General features: G+C 48.5%; 3 protein-coding genes across 4 annotated transcripts; 2 read left to right on the top strand and 1 right to left on the bottom strand.

The window, feature by feature from the left end:
* Positions 1 to 2254: 2254 nt before the first annotated feature.
* On the top strand, positions 2255 to 7611 carry LOC109736954 (zinc finger CCCH domain-containing protein 12). Of its 2 annotated transcripts, none has more exons than XM_045235110.1 (7): positions 2255 to 2333; positions 3375 to 3535; positions 4194 to 4256; positions 4852 to 4971; positions 5069 to 5365; positions 5860 to 6186; positions 7167 to 7611. In XM_045235110.1, exons 1-7 carry the CDS (start codon positions 2270 to 2272, stop codon positions 7353 to 7355), a joined length of 1221 nt encoding a protein of 406 aa, XP_045091045.1. In that variant the 5' UTR covers positions 2255 to 2269; the 3' UTR covers positions 7356 to 7611. The 2 variants fall into 2 exon arrangements, with proteins under 2 accessions (XP_045091045.1, XP_020151757.1); XM_020296168.4 differs by lacking the exon at positions 2255 to 2333 and adding an exon at positions 2546 to 2948.
* An 887-nt stretch (positions 7612 to 8498) lies between these two features.
* LOC109736956 (uncharacterized) lies at positions 8499 to 9501 on the top strand. Its single transcript, XM_020296169.4, has 2 exons — positions 8499 to 8865; positions 8956 to 9501. Exons 1-2 carry the CDS (start codon positions 8791 to 8793, stop codon positions 9238 to 9240), a joined length of 360 nt encoding a protein of 119 aa, XP_020151758.1. The 5' UTR covers positions 8499 to 8790; the 3' UTR covers positions 9241 to 9501.
* Positions 9502 to 12827: 3326 nt separating this feature from the next.
* LOC109736953 (uncharacterized) lies at positions 12828 to 16003 on the bottom strand. The gene is made up of 2 exons (XM_020296167.4): positions 15563 to 16003; positions 12828 to 14635 (listed from the first exon to the last, which is right to left on the bottom strand). The coding sequence occupies exons 1-2, from the start codon at positions 15820 to 15822 to the stop codon at positions 13240 to 13242; spliced, it is 1656 nt and encodes a 551-aa protein (XP_020151756.1). The 5' UTR covers positions 15823 to 16003; the 3' UTR covers positions 12828 to 13239.
* Positions 16004 to 16651: the final 648 nt, after the last annotated feature.

Raw genomic sequence — 16651 nt, 5'->3', positions numbered from 1 at the left:
CCCTGGAAAAAAACACATATGGCGATCGCGCCCAGCACCACCATCTCTACAGAATACGGAATCGGCATGGCATCCCATCAACTAGGCTCGGCCGTAGCGTAGCATAGGCCCGTCCCGTCCGTGGTGACCACCACGCACGCACAAACACAGCATAACGCAACGCAACGCCGCTACATCACCCGTGTCAGCCTCGGGAAACCCAGCCCCCCACCCCGTCCCTCCACTGCTCGCTTCAGCGCCAAGCCGGTGAAGGAGGATCCGTCCCCGGCCCCCGAGGCAAAGGCCAGGCCGGACTCCCAAAGTCGCCGCCCGAACCGAATCGTAGTACGCCGGGAAAAACAGGTGGTCGGTGAGCAGCACAGCACAGGAACGGAACGGAACGAAGCGAAAAACAAAATAAAAGAAGCGATACGCATCGAACGGGAGACCGCGAAAGCGACGCGACGCGACCCGTCGAGGATCCCCGGGAGATAAAAGGCGGGCGAGGAGAAAGTATTTGGAGGAGAAAAGGGTCCCCGCGAATGGGAAAACGGGGAAAAGGCAGCAAAAAACGAAAAAGAAAGGAGAAAATGGGAGGAGAAAAGGGGGGAGGGGGAACGACTGGATGAGGTCACTCCACTCCCGCGGTGGCGCTCCTCTCCTCACAATTCACACCCGAACAAAAAGGAGGGAGGGACGCGTAAAAGGAGCGGAGCGTCAGGTCAGGGGAAGAAAAAAATGGACGGGAAAAAACACCCGAGGCGGACGCCCCGGGCACACTGGCACCATGCACAGTGCGGGCGGAATTGTTACGCGCACCACCGCCGCGGACGATGCTCCCCTCCCGTCCACTTGTCGTCAACACACACACACGCAAGTGTACTCTTTTCCTTTCCCATTTGATTTGCCTGCCAAGGCTACTAGACCGGGTCTCCGTTTTGGAGAGTGAAATGATGCGTTGTTATTACCTACTCCCTCCAGTGATCCATCACCCGTATCTAGATAAATATCCGTATCAACGGAGGTAATACGCCATAATGTTGGTGTATACGATTTTAGTAGTACTACACATTTGACATCCACCATCAATGTTATCATGACTAACTAGATTCATTGTCGTATCAATTTTATGGGACACACTCTACCGTAGCTGTTCGGTCCTGAAAACACAAGGAAGAACAGGGAAAATTATTACAGAGTCGAGTCTTTTGATCTCATGACGAGGTTTTACAAACATTGTTCTTTGAAGGCTCCACGGGAATTATAAAAGATACAAGGTGCATGTAATAAAAGAAAGAGAGAACGAAAATAGTAGACCGGATTAGGCATGCCACTATGAAAATTGAGGTGTAAAAATAGCTATATGTAGTTTTTTTTTGCCCGTCTCAACGCTTTTGGTCGCCTGGCTTCCACTAAAACAGTGCATTTGACTTCTTATCGTGGAAGATAGTCGCGGACATCACTCCATCTATACACGCCATAAACCACGAGACATGGTAGCGAAACGTATATCTCATTTAGTGCACTTTTCTTCGCCTCATCTCTTCGCTTTCTGGCATCTATCGCCTTGCGTCCTGCGACCCCTTTCGGTGCCTCATCTCTTCGCCTTCTGGCATCCATCGCCCCGCGTTTCGCGCCCCCCTTTCGGCGCCTCATCTCTCCGCCTTCTGGCATCCATCGCCCCGTGTTTCGCTCCCCCCTTTCGGCGCCTCATCTCTTCGCCTTCTGGCATCCATCGCCCCGTGTTTCGCGCCCCCCTTTCGGCGCATCATCTCTTCGCCTTCTGGCATCCATCGCCCCGTGTTTTGCGCCCTCCTTTCGGTGCCTCATCTCTTCGCCTTCTGGCATCCATCGCCCCCGCGTTTCGCGCCCCCCTTTTAGCGCCTCATCTCTTCGCCTTCTGGCATCCATCGCCCCCGCGTTCCGCGCCCCCCTTTCGGCGCCTCATCTCTCCGCCTTCTGGCATCCATCGCCCTGCGCCCCCTTTCGGCGCCTCATCTTTTTCGGGTGTGATCCTCTATCTCCTCGCAGCCCATGCCACCGGTCGCACGCAAATCTCCAGCTCACCATTCTTGTCGACATCCTTCTCGGTTTCTCCGCCAAACGTAACGTCCGCTAGCCCCACACCCTACCTACCCCCTTTTTCTTCAATACCGCCATTGACCATCGCCTTTCCCACCACCGACACCCCCCTCATCTCTATCTACACGCATAAATGACAGGCGAAGGATAAAACCCAGCCGAGCGGCGCCGTGTCCGCCACCCCTCGTCAAAGTTCTTTCCATCGGGCATGGTTATAAATACCGGGGTCCGTGGGCAAACTCATCATCAGACGATTCAAGACATGAAAGTCGGTGAGTAAACTACCTTCCCTCTCCTAGCTGAAAAATTAGCGAGTGCTCCATCCTTTCAAGTTGATGAAACCAACACAACATAGTAAAAACACAGTTGCAAAGATGGCCCTGAATTTTCTTTTGGGATTTGGGAAAAATTCACCTGTTTTGCTCTCCCATGCCCTTGCCGTGATCATAATTTTAAAAGCAAAGCGCTGCATTTTCGCCGGGTAGAAAAAGGGAATAATCGCGTGAGCGGGCAGCGCGCGTGCAACGCGCGGGTGCACGTAGCAGGCCGCGCACCGAAAAAGAGAGCGAGAGAAAGGGGGAGAAATAAATACAAGGGGCAGCGGCAGGCAGGGCGCCTCCCCTCTCTCCCTCTGTATCCTGCACACACCGCCACCGATCACTCGCCGGAGCCCCTCCCCCAATGGCCGCCGCCGCCGCCGCGATCGCGTGATGGCCGACCCAGCCGCTCGCCGAAGATGGACGAAGCCGGAAGGGCCTCCGCTCCCGCGGTGGTGACGGTCACGGCCTCCGCCGCCGCCCCCTCGCCTCCTCCTCCCCCGCCCCCCGCCACGGCCACCGCCGCGGCCGCCGACCCGCCATCGCCCGACCCGGACGCTCTCTATGAAGGTTAGGGTTTCCGTGGCTCCTCTCCCCGCCACGCCCGAGCGCCCGGGCCGTTTTGGGGAATTGGGGTTATAATCGGAAGCTAAATTCCGCGCCGTAGGTTTAGCTCGGATGCTCGGTTTTACCTTTTTGGCTCCGCAATTTCCTGCGGAATCAGTGGGCGTTCTCACGGTATCCTGCCATGGATCGGGGAGTGGTAACCCCAACGGATTTTGACGGTGGCCAAAGCTATCTTTTTGCGTATATCCCTGTCGGCGTGGAATTGGGGTTTTTGAGGGTGATTGATCGTGCCAGGCCGCGATGCTGTTACTTTCCATGTCTTGCATGCTGTTACTTGTAGAATGTGGATACTCTGTTGGCGCTTAATAATCAATCTGCAAACTTGTTTGATCTCGATTTTAATCAGTTTTGTGTGTGCGCGCAATGCAGAGGGAATATGGCAGCAGATGGCCATGAGCAGCGGCGCCACTATGCAATCTGGGCCATATCCTGTGCGGCCAGGGGAACCGGACTGCACCTACTACCTCAGGACTGGATTGTGCAGGTTCGGCATGAGCTGCAGGTTCAATCACCCTCAGGACAGGAATACGGTGACTAAACATACCTCTCCCAGCTGTTGTTTCCATTCTGCTTTGTGTCACATGTTCACAATCGTCAGGGTTACGTTTTGTACATTTTCTAATATGTTATATCCTCGTGTAGTACATAAGCAGGGCTGTAAAATGAATACGCAATTAGTAGAAGGGAAACATCTTGTGTTGATTTGTTCCTATTGCACCGCGGAGTTAAATGTAGTAATTTTGACCGAATTTAATGCAAATCATTAATGCGCAAAATGCTCAGTAGTAACATGATTCGTATGACCACCTTTAGATAGTTAAGTGCTTTCTCATTCGAAGGCACATAAATATCCTAGCATCAGTAAGTATGTTTTGATAAAAAGTTTTTAGCTTGGTGAGGGTCTACTAGTCTATGATTCCCTGTACTTTTCCATTTGCATTGGATAAAGTTTGCTATATGTTACTCATGTGTCATAGTAGATAGAATCCACTTTTCTTTTGGATAATTGTCACCAGTATGCCACTTTCTTTTGGATTGTTCATGATTGCCACCGGCGAGCTGGATATCATTCCTGTTCCTTAGAGTCATTACAGTACTAACCGCCAATTTTCTGTAAAACCTCTTTATATACTTATTGTTGTTGCTTCATCTCACATTTTTCTTCTCAACTGACCTGCTTATTGTCAGGCTATTGCCTCTGCCAGAATGAAAGGAGAATATCCTGAGAGGGTGGGACAACCTGAATGTCAGGTAATTATATTTAGGAACCATTTGTTCATTCAGAAGCTGTTGTTTCGTCATTGATTTTACTTGGATTCATGCCATGCTGCCTTGGTTAACAATATCAGCAGTGTCATATACTCATGTGTGGCTTGTTTTCTGCTTATGTGATGTGTTGGAGCAATTATTTATCTTGTTAAAAAATGCTTAGTGAAAACATGTGGAGACAAGGGGGGTATTAAATTTGGTTGATGCTTTTATATAGGTCAAGCCAAAAAAAAAGTTGTGGTTCATATCTGGACTTTGTAATTCTCCTAGTTCTTTCTTCAGTGCTTGTTTTTAAGGACTGATTATCATATGACACCAAACCATTCAAGATAACTGTTACAAGAATTTGTAGAAGTACTCATACAGCAAGAAAATAAGTGATTTATCTTCAGTTTTTGTCAGGATGATAACCACAATTTCGGAGTGCCCTTTGTAAAAGTACAGGGTATTATTATTTGTTCCATGGCATGTTTGTAGAGTCTATATCCTGCAATCTACAAGCAGTATAATTGTAGCATTTTTATGCCTTGCTGGACAAGTGTTGAACTGATAGAATTTCTCAACGTTTTTCATGCAGTACTATCTGAAGACTGGAACATGCAAGTTTGGGCCTACGTGCAAATTCCATCACCCTAGAGAAAAGGCTGGAATCGCAGGAATGGTGCAGCTAAACACATTGGGATATCCACTTCGACCGGTTAGTTGTTTACTGTTAGTAGAATATTTTATTTGTCCATCCTTTTATATATTTTTCTGCTTGTTGTACTGAGCTGAAATCTATTTTGCTGCTGTAGAATGAAAGGGAGTGTGCATACTACTTAAAAACGGGACAGTGTAAATATGGGAATACATGTAAATTTAACCATCCAGAAATTTTCAATGCGGTGGCTTCTTCACGTGGTTCCCCTATTTATCCTCCTGTACATAACTCTGGAAGCACCGGTCCACATTCCTATACTGGAACAATGGCAAGCTGGACTTATCCAAGAGGTTCTTTCATTCCAAGCCCTAGATGGCAAAGTCCTTCAAACTATACACCGATGATTGTACCACAGGGTCTTGTTCAAGTACCAAACTGGAACTCATATCCTGTAAGATCATCTCATTTCATAGTAACGCAATATAATGAATTTTCTCTTAGTCATGATGTGTTTATCTGTTTATTTCCTAGACCAACAGGGGAAAAACATAAGAAATACATCAGTTTCATGTCTCAACTTTTAACTTATCCTTTTCCCTTTATTTGGATTTCTGCAAGTCTAACCTTTGATCCTTTCGTTTTATCTCATGACTCTGTTTATATGGCCTGTCTATACTTGCATTATGTTGCTACTTGAATTACTATTGCCATGTTGATGTTTCCTGGGAGACAAATGTTCAAACTAGGTAATAATGATTTGCTCAAAGAAAAGAATTAAGTTCAGTCACAAATGAGTCTATTCTATATGCATCTTGGAAAGCTCTGTCATGCTGCTTGGTCTATAATCTTACTTGGCTTTAGCTATTTAGCTCTAATTTTGTGAAATAAAAACATGTTGGAGCCTATATTTAGGGTTGATATTTTTGTTTTTTCTTATCTTTCAAGGGCCAAATGGTACCTGTTTCATCTCCTGAGAGTCGACTACAGTCTCCAGGGGCTCAACAATACTATGGAACTTCTCGACAAGGTGAAGCCAGTGCAGGAAATCAGGGAATGCAATCACCCTACAGATCCAGTTCGTTTCCTGCACCTCAGTATGCACTGCAGAGAGAGAATGTATTTCCTGAGAGACCTGATCAGCCAGAATGCATATACTACATAAAGACTGGAGATTGTAAATTTGGTGCGGTTTGCAAATTCCATCATCCCCGGGTGCGCTCACAGCCTCCCCCAGACTGTATCTTGAGCCCAATGGGTCTTCCATTACGCCCAGTAAGTACATGGAATCCCTTCACTGTTTCTGCTTATCGTTATCTCATTGTCCATGATAGTTTTTGCCTGTGTTTTGAGCGTTGTACCACCTTCAGCATCCCTCTGTGGGAGACCCTTGTACCATCTTAGTTAAGCAGTTGATTTACATTATCTTTCTTTGAGTATAGATTTGGGATGAATTGTAGAACCAAAGATGCTTGATAAATTGTCATGTTTATTTATTGGTTACACAATTGATTCTGCAATAATATATAGTTCCTGATATTGATGAGCAATTCTACAAGCAAGAAATTCAGCATATTTACTAAAGCTAAATCCTGCATATTCGAGGACTATTATTAAACCGTACTTTTCTTGGTTACACACTGTTTTATGATAAAACTCAGCATTTTACCAACCAGAACATTATTATAAGATGCCAGTCTGACAGGGAAGTGATAAGTAGAGTACCTCTGTTTAGTTATTACTCCCTCAGTTCCTAAATATAAGTCTTTTTAGAGATTTCAATACGAACTACATATGAATGTATATAGACATAGTTTAGAGTGTAGATTCACTCATTTTACTCTGTATGTAGTCCATATTGAAATCTCTAAAAAGACTTAGGCCGTGTTCGGAATCCATCCCATCCGCTCCGACTCCACGGAGTTGTGGAGCTCAGTTTAGGCCGCTCCGTAAAAATGAGCTAGAGGCTCGTCTGCTCCGGAGCGGAGAGGAGCCGAACACGGCCTTATATTTAGAAACAGAAGGAGTATTTGGTTAACACGCTGTACTTATTTAGCTATTGACTGGATCATATGTAGTTTGAGATTTTCTAGTTCCTCACAAATTGAAATGGCTGAGGCCTGCTAATTAAGAGAAGGGCCTATTATGCTTAGCTAATGATTTTGTTGCAGCTTCTCAAATACTAGTTCATCTTTGCTGTTCCCAGCGCACCTGTTTTTAGATCATGACAAGCCATTTTTGTTTGAGATTTTCAGGGCGAAGAGCTCTGCAAGTTCTACTCTCGCTATGGCATCTGCAAGTTCGGCGTAAACTGCAAGTTCGACCATCCAATGGCGGCTCCGATGGGGGTCTACGCGTACGGCTACTCTGCCTCGGCGTCGCCCAACGCGCCCATGGGTCGGCGTCTCCTGGAGTCCCCCTCCGGGTCTGCGTACGCCTCCTAAGGCAAGGCTCCCTGGCATTTGACCCTACCTTGATTGATCTCGATGATGTATAAAAGCCATCGCGAGCTGTCGTCCCTCCCTCGGGCGCGCCCCGCGAATGTTCTCCCCCCTAACTCCCCGGAATCAAGTTCTGTAAAAATCGAGTTTGCTACCAGAGATGTACAGTTGTTATTTTTGTTAATGCGGGTCAGTGTTTGGATGGATGGAGAAGCCATTTGCTACCGAATGAAATAATGCTTGAATGCAGTGTTGAAAATGTTGGCGTTGCTTCATCAGTGGTTTCCTGACAGAGGTGATCTTTTTCTTTCTTTACTGCAGATCAAATGTTTGCACCCTGCACTTAGTTGATCTAAGCTGGGTGAGTAGTATTGGTTAGTGGGTGCTGGTTGGGTTTTCTTGACCACAGGGCGAAGGGTAGAGAGGTAGAATGAGGTGCAAAACTTGGCGCCGATTTCGGTTGTGGCATCGCCATCATGATCTTGTTGCGGAGAAAGTTTTGTGAGGCAACCGGCCGTCCCCCCAACGACCCAGGTTTAATGTGGGGGGTGATGATGATGATAAGGCGCCGAACCTGGTCCAACCACTTTTCTTGTTGCGGGGGTGTCGCATAAATGCCTGCCCCAAATTGTGGTGGCAACCGAATTGCCCTCGATCTCACGATCGTCGTCTCATCCACCTTCTCTCTCTTTGGTAACAGTGTGGAATCGTCCCAACCATAGGGCACTTCCTCTCAAAGCCGCCGCACAAATTTTATTCTCCTTCTTGACACTTGTGATGATGATCTAGATAGTACAGTACCACCTAATCGAAGAAGCTTGATTTTCAATTCCTGACTGACGATCCGGTGTCCGTCTCTCCGTCCGTCCAGGTTTAACAACAGTGTCAATTTGTCCTGGCCTCTTGCAAGACCTCCCTGTAACAAACAGGATCGAAAACAGAATCATCATCTGCCGACGACGCGAGCACCGCCATCCCAGTGACCCGTCAGCCTCGTCCACATCGAGATCCTAGGCAAGATCAGCAGCAATTATCATGGGCATAGGCATGGGAAGGAAGATCTCGAGTGCGCGGGTATGAACGCGCCAAAGTCGATGGGGGGCGCGCGATTTCAACACGGGCCGGCACATCATGTGCGTATTATTTACTGCCACTCCTGTATCCTGGTTTCTATACTAGCGTCCACCCGGTGCGGTGCCCACCCGACGGCCGAGGGGGGTGACGACGGGTGTGACGGCAGCCAGCCGGTGAGCGAGCGTACCGTAGCCTCTGCCTTTCTACGAGACGAGATCTCGCCCTCCGGTTCCATCCCAAGTCGTCCGTCCGTCGTCGGCTACTGCCACTTCCCCCGAAAAGGACCTCACTCCCCAGCCCAGCCCACCCCTCCCCGCCCGCTGCACAGTCCAAATCCCCGCTCCGGCCCGGCGACCGACCGAGGATGCCCGCCTCCATGCCCAAGCTGCTCTTCCTCCTGCTGCTCCTCCTCCTCGCCGCGGCCGCCCACTCTTCACCGGTAAGCGCCTACACCTCCTGTCCTGCTTGCGCCGCCCAATTCCGCGAATCTTGGCCCTGACATTGCCTTGCCTGCTCTCGGCGCGCGCAGGTCGTCCCGGATGCGGCGGGCGAGGGGTCCGACCAGGCGGCGGTGCGCATGGTGCCGATGGCCCCGGCTGGGGGGTCGGGGTTCAGCGGGGTGGTGCTGAACGAGACGCGGCGGCGGCTGGGGAGCTTCCAGCTCTGCGCGCCCTGCACCTGCTGCGGCGGGCCCAGGGGCGCCTGCGTCCTCTCCCCGTGCTGCTACGCTATCAACTGCAACATCCCCAACCGCCCATTCGGATTCTGCTCCTTCACGCCCAGGTCTTGCGACTGCCTCCACTGCAACGTCTGAGCTCTGCTTCTGCTCTGCCCTGCTCTCGAGGGTGATGAGGGCAATGTTGAGGGCGATAGTAAGTATTTTAGAGTGTGGGTGGGGAAAAAGGACATGACAGCATGAGAGTTCCCCCAACCCGAATGCTTGCCGATTTGTTATTGTTTTAGCCCTATAGCCATTTTGCTACCGAATTGTTATTAAGTATATGGTGTAGCTGCTACCTCTTGATGGATGGAATTGGTTGGTTAGCAAAAGAGTGGTTGATTTGGAGACTGGTTACTTCTGGGGTTGCCTTGTGGCATTGCTCTGTTTCCTCTCATGGATGCGTGATTCGTCGCGTGCTTTCTCTTGATAGATAGATTAGTTAATAGTGCGGAGTTTCAGTACCTTTCCTTCGAATGCTGGTATCTATTCTCTTGTGTCTCCATCTCATTCCACTGATTCAGTAAAACTGAACTGCACAGAACATTTAGAAGGCTGTGTTCTTCATAGTCGAAGCATTTATACATGCCTGCAGATGTTATTATTTGTTAGTGTGCGTTGTTCTGTTGGATCGATCCACTCTATTCAACTCCTCTTTAGCACCTTCTGAAGATTTATTGCTTCACAATTTTGTTACGCAAAGTGTCATGGGTTCAGTACTATGTACATCTGTCACCGTAGCCTTGATTTATTTTGTGGCAATTTCACAACTCTAGAAGTTGACCTGTTCTTTTGGTAGTTTAACACATTGACTGCTCCTTTACCAACCTTTAAGGAAGCCTAGTTGGGCTCCAGCTTTTGTGAATTCAGTAGGCAGCATCCTTTATTTAGGCTAAAAAAGGCTTGCAGTGGTTTTAATGGAACGTGAAGTTTTCATTACACTGTTTTTTATTGTCAAACATTCATTCTACTACACACAATTCATTTATATCTAAAGAACACACCATTCAATTAACTTATAGTTTTACTTTTAAGATTTGTAGCTTCAAACCTGGACAAGTAGCTTCTACTTTTGAACAAATTAAAAGACAATGCACGTGCACATGCATCATAGTAGGCAGTACTTGTTTCTAAGTTAACGAAGCACGTTCTGTTGTTTAATCCAAATCGTGTTATCAAAAGTTGTGCAGAATGTGTTGCTTTTGATTGTTATCTGTTCAAAGACATTCAGCTGCGTTGTGAAGCTACTCCTAAGGCAAAACACTTTATATGATGTTACTCCAAGTTTGCTGCCTTTCCACATTTTTGCAAACACTTCATATGTTGTTATTCTGAGTTTGCTGTCTTTCCACATTTTTGCGTTGATATTTACGCAAACAAAAGGTATGGTTAGGAAGATGTCAATGATCTACTTTACTGCTTGTGCTGCACATATGTGATGTTGAGTTATATACAAAAAAGGTAGCTCACGTGCTAATCTCTCAGTAGTCATCAACAGGCAGCTTTAGTTCCCCATCTGTGATTATTGAGTAGGAGTGTATCAACCATCATCAGGCCATCACTTGTTCTCCTTGTTGTGTGTGTCTCCTACTCTCCTGCATGTTCTGTTGTTCTGAAGAGAGTGACTATGATTGATTGATCGTGAAGTGACTTTTGACTAGCTAAGGCTGAAAAGGCAGTATGCAAAAGTGATTTTATGGAGGGGGAAAAGTGAGTTTTGTCTCAGATCCGATCTTGAATTCCTCCTTTTCATTCTTTCTTATGCCTCAATCAAGGTTGAATCCATCATTTTCATTTCTTCCAATGATCAGCGCATTTTTGTTGCTGTTACTTGGGTGCTGTAACTTCAATTGCCCGAGACGAAGCGTACACTTTTGTTCAGTATATGTACGTAGCTCTCTGTGTGTTGTCTTCAGTCGCAGTCTGTCTCGGACATTCAGCTGCGCTGAAATGATTCGCCCCAAGGCAAACGCTAACACTCACTAGATGTTGTTAAAAAGCCGTTCCACACACAGGTTTGCGTCTTTCCACATTTTTTTGTGTTTGTTTTCAGTAGTAGGAGTAGTACGTATTTGATGGGGCATTCGATTTATGCCATGAAAGCTAGGGCTGGGACTTGGGAACATGCCAATAACCTACTTTACAGATTGTGCTGTTCATGGGTGATGATGTTGAGTTGCATTTGCATGCCAAAGATTGCGCCCACGTGCCAATCTATGATTTTGGCCATCCACACCCTTGAAAAAAAAAACATGCAACTTTTCTCCCCAATTTTTTCAGTAGTACTAGTGTATCAACTTGCAAAGTTTTTGTTACATCCATCATAAGAGCATCACCTCTCTACTTGTTGCGTAGTGATCTAAACGCTTTTATATTAGTTTACGGAGGGATTACTAGCTGCACTCCGCGTGAAATGAAATGATAGCTGCGATGTATGGCTGCGCCGGGGTGCCTCGTATCAGAGATGAACGTGGGGAAACCCCCCCTATCCGGCACACATGGCTGGAGCTGGACACGTATATAAATGATGATCGGTTGGTCCTGCGAATTATTGGGCGACGTTTATTACGCCAGCCCCATGTTCCTTGCGGCCTTGCCGGACGGGCGCCGACCTCTCCATCTCCATCTCCATGTGCGGCAAAGGCATGGGTGATTACCAGTGGCGAAACACTAGCTAATTGCAATGCAGACGCATGTGTTCAAGCTCATTGCAATGCAGACGCATGTGTTCAGTGGGATGGATTCGCCGGTCAAGTCTTTGACTCCGATCCAAGCATTCCATTCCAGCATGGTCGAGCCGTCAAAACAAGATGATGGCCGTGTGCATCTCAGTTACGCAGAGGCATGGTCGAGAGACAAAAATGGTCCGAGCCGTCCCGTTAACCATGTGGCTTATTAGCTTCTCTGGCTAAGTTCAAGGGACTACTTTCAGTTCTTGGATAGACAGACTAGGGGATGCATGATGCTATGCTGCCTGTCATGATTCATGAACAGAGCATAGGATAGGGCAGCTGCAACGTTTGCCTCCCTTTCGTCTTCACAACTGGAAGCCGCAACCGTCGCCGCTCGCCAGCCAGTGGTGCGTGATAAGCCCCATAGCCTCTTTCGGCCAGGCATTTCTCAGCCATGATCCCTCAGAAATCTGTGAACGGAGAGAAAAACACACAAATGCTATGCGTACACAAGCATGCTCTCTTTTTTGAGTGCTCAGCTACTTTGGCTGATCCCGAGCGCTGTGAACAGTTGGGTGTTGTTTTTCTTGCCTCATTTGCATGACATGGGGCAGGGGAAAACTCCTTTTGACCCAAAAAAAACACACACTCTGTTTTTACGCATAGACATGTGCATTGTAATTTTTTCTCAAGAAAGCATGAAAGTTTTGTGTCCCCATGCATTGATAGAAAGCGCAAACATATCATATCAGCAACGCAAATCAATTGTACGAGAAATTCAGCCCGTCAAAAAAAAGGCCCGGAAAACCTGACAGGAAGCATATTCTTCAGCCTCAGCAACAGTATTATTCAGACCCGCAGAAGCACCTGCTTCAGACGGGTGAAAGAATCTCACTTGGCAGTTCTTTAGTCCACCTGAAGTTCTAATCCATAAATTTAGGTAGAAGCAAACAAAAATGGTAGGCATCAGTCCCATGTGAAGTAAAGTAAGTACAGAGATACTAGCATATCTTGGGCAAAAGAACTGATAGTCATTCAGTTAAAAGTGGTACAATCAAGAGTCAAGCTAGATTTTCTCACTCAAAACAAAAAAATAAAAAGAGTCAAGCTAGATGCTACTACATGAGTACATGTCCAGACTGTCTGCACACGAGAACACATGACATTTCAACAGCTCACACTTGACACCTCCATCCAGGGTATATATGGTCCATTATCTTTTCGGTCGAACTTTTCTTTTTCTTTGACCTTTTATTTGTCCAAGTCATTCTGCACAAGCACACAACTCTAGAGAGAAGAAACACAACGGCTCGCTGACGAGCTTCCCGGAGAAAACAAGGGAGCAACAGACCTCCAAAATGGCCATGCTGATGCGGCGCCATCATTTCATTTCCTCCTGGAAAACTAAGAGGAGAGCAAACCATCAGAACATCCATTTCGGAGAAGATTGGACGATGATCCGACGGGGCTTTGGGGGCTGTTGCAGCTCCATGGAGTTCCTCTTCTTCATGGCCGAGGAGACCGTCGGGCTCAAGTAGTCATGACTCCTCTGCGGCAGGGACGTGCTCTGCGAGTGCGTCTTCCGCACAGGGATCAGCGTGTGCTGCTTCCTCAAGGTCCCGGTTTGAATCACCGACGGTTTCCTCGGAGAGCTCCACCTGCTGTAGTTGACACAGCTCTGGCTCCTCCTGACGTGCTTCTCCCTGGAGCTCGGAATGTTCGTGCTCTCCATGGTTTCGGCTGAGTACATTGTCTCCTCCTCGCTGCTGAACTGGTCTTGATGTCTGTACCGCGATCGCTCAGCAGGTGACGAGCTCGACTGCCCCTCACTGCTACAGTCCTCCATAAGAGCAACCGGAGGATCCCTAGAATCTGCCTCGCCATTACGGTGCCATATCAGGCCTGCTGGAAAGTGATTCTCTCTGGATGGATTCCTGGGTTTTGCCTTCGACGTGTCCGCATTGTTCTCCTCGGAAAGCATTTGTTTCAAGGGCAGTGGTAGAAAGATAGTCTTGGGAACCTTAGCTGGGAAGTTGATGTCCAAGAGTTGTACTGGTGCAGGATCCTGGTGACCCTGACAAGAACTACCCCTTGGTGATTCATATATTTCTGGAGTTGAAATCCCCTGCTCATTGTTGGTCCGTAGATCAACCAGAGGATTTGCATCATGACAAATCCTTGCATTGGCTGAGCTACCTGACCCCTGCTGGTATTTTGGCTTTGAAGTCATCTTTGAAGTAACCGATGCATCATCATTATCGTCATCTGCAGGCTTGAACACATTGCGACGAGTGAAGGAGGAGCTTGAGCGATCGCTTCTGCTGGACATCAGTCTAACAAGAGGTAACTTTGGCTTGGTAACCTCATCCAGGTTGCCCTGCCAATGCTGATACAACCAATCGCAGACCACCGATATTGGGATCCCGAACTGCATTTGCTGATCCTTCTTCGATGAATGTGATGAGGATGAGGATGCTGAAGATGACCTTGCAGTGGGGGAGGAGGCCAGCTTCATGGGGTCACAGATCATGAAAGCTAAGTTCCCCTGGGCGTCGAAACCGGCAGAGCCAGGACACCATGTCACCCCATCTGTGGAGAGCTTTATGAGGTTATCCGTGCCAATCACTACCTTGCCGTCGCCGATCACCAGTTCCTTCTTCCCGGTATGCCCCAGCAGGTAAACCACACTCCCATGATCTAGGCTTGGTTTGCAGCATGTTTTCAGATAGTGAGGTTGCTGAGCCTGCAAAGTCGAGTCATTCTCGGCAGAATCAACACCGACTATGGTAAGGTCAAGAATCGAGCTGGTGATGAAGAATCTGCAAACATGAACATTACAAAAAGAAGAATGTAAGTAGGGATAGAGTTACTTATAAACAACAAAATACTACAGCAAAAAGCACACATCTTAAAATCCAATCATGAAACTCTGTCCAGAAAAACCCTTTGTTTACTGAGCAGCAAAGCTGATCTGACTTGACATTAAAATAATTAACACTCTGAACTTTTCATGACTCCAACCTTGCTGCCTTTTATCATCAACCACTTACTACTATTGCTTGCCTGTGACACAACTTTTCTTGAATGCCATGTCCCTGAAGAAAAACCTTTCCACAGAAGAAAATAAACGCATTCGAAACAACTCTAACAACCGCGCAAAATCACATTAATTCTACTCCCTCCGTCCCATAATATAAGAACGTTTTTGATACTAGTGTAGTGTTAAAAACGTTCTTATATTTTGGGACAGAGGGAGTATGTTCTAACTAGTACCGAAAAAGAGAACTTCTATGTTGTTCTCGTCCTTGCTTGGATCCAACCAATGGCACTTGCCTCCACTGTTTGTAGAACAGCACGAAGTACTTTCCAACTCCACCTTGTGATCACCATGATTACAACAAGCTAGTAGCGCATACTCCCAACCACCTACTAACAGAAACCGCACTAGCAGTTGAATTTGGCTGCTAATCAGCCGCATTATGGGTAATCATCACCGGCAGCAACAGCTATCCCACCACCAACAACAAATCCGCGGCGTGGGCCGGGGCCCGCCCAGCGGCTGCTGCCCGAGACGCGGATCTTGGCCTAATCAGTCCGCAATAATCGCCGGGAGAAGCGAACAAATGCACAGGGACGACGCAGACGCAGGCAGAAATGGAATTTAAAATGCAGCGATTTGGTTCACTGAGGCGGCGGCTAGGCTGGTAGCCTGGCACTAGGAGGTGGGCGGGAGAAGGCGCACGAACCTGTGGGGCACGAGGCGGGCGGCGAGGCGGGCGTGGCCGAGCAGCGCGTCGGCGGCGTCCTCGGCCGCGGCGGCGGAGGGCAGGTTGCCGTGCGTGGTGAGCAGCAGGTTCCGGTGGATCAGGAGGCCCGTGCCGTGGCCGCCGCAGACGGCGGCCAGCGCGGCGGCCTTGGCCGAGAAGATGGCCGCCTTGACCCGCTCGGACCGGCCCCCGCCGCCGGAGCAGAAGCACCACCCCGCCCCCTCCCTCCACACCCCCATCAATGCAGCAGCGTGTACGCTCCCTGCCCACCTCCCTCCCTCCCTCTCTCTCCTCTGATCCAAGCAGCTAAAAGCTCACGGACGGCTCCCCTGCTCCCCGCCGCATTCCCCGGGGGCAGACGGCGTCGGTCTCCGCGCCTGCACGCCGCCTTCTTGCTTCTTCCACTGGCTACTCTGCTTTGTTTTTTCCCTTGGGGATTCCTCTCTTCTTTTCTCTCACTCAGCTCGAGACAGGGCAGGGCAGCGAAGAGACCCGGGAAGTGAGGTGGGGTTCGTATTAAAGCTGACCACGCTGCCACCTTCTGCCGCGGGCTCCTCCCCTGGCCCACCCGCTCCGGCCGACCGGTGGGGCTGTTTCTCCCTGACCCCACAGGTAATTGTCACAGGGCCACGGGGTAGTTTAGCTGGTGGTGAAGGTGAGGGTGTCCCCGATTAGGAGTAGTGCAGCGTGTGCTGTGGTTTTGGTTCGGGTGGGGAAGAGAAAGAGAGACCCGAGGGCTTTGGCTGCGCGCACCGACACGCTTAACTGCCCTTCACATTGGCAGGTGGGGCCAGCGCATCCACGTTCCCGTCTTCGCCCGCCTGTGGGGCCGGCCGTCGGCGAGCGCGGGGCTTATCATGCTGCCAAGTTAGAGTAAGCACCTGCGATTATGGTGTAGGGGAAATGCGGTTATCAACTGCAGAGCTACGTTGACTATTTTTATTTAGCATTACTGTTTCTTAAGAATCATGTGAGGAAATTGACACTGCATTCTTTAAAAAGGAATCTTTTCTTACAGTAGTCCACGAGCCTGACTGTCTCATCATAAGTGTTTGATGAGGGATACAC

This window comes from Aegilops tauschii, chromosome 3, assembly GCF_002575655.3.
Source record: "Aegilops tauschii subsp. strangulata cultivar AL8/78 chromosome 3, Aet v6.0, whole genome shotgun sequence".
Lineage (NCBI taxonomy): Eukaryota > Viridiplantae > Streptophyta > Magnoliopsida > Poales > Poaceae > Aegilops > Aegilops tauschii.
This window is presented reverse-complemented; position numbering and strand designations above follow the sequence as displayed.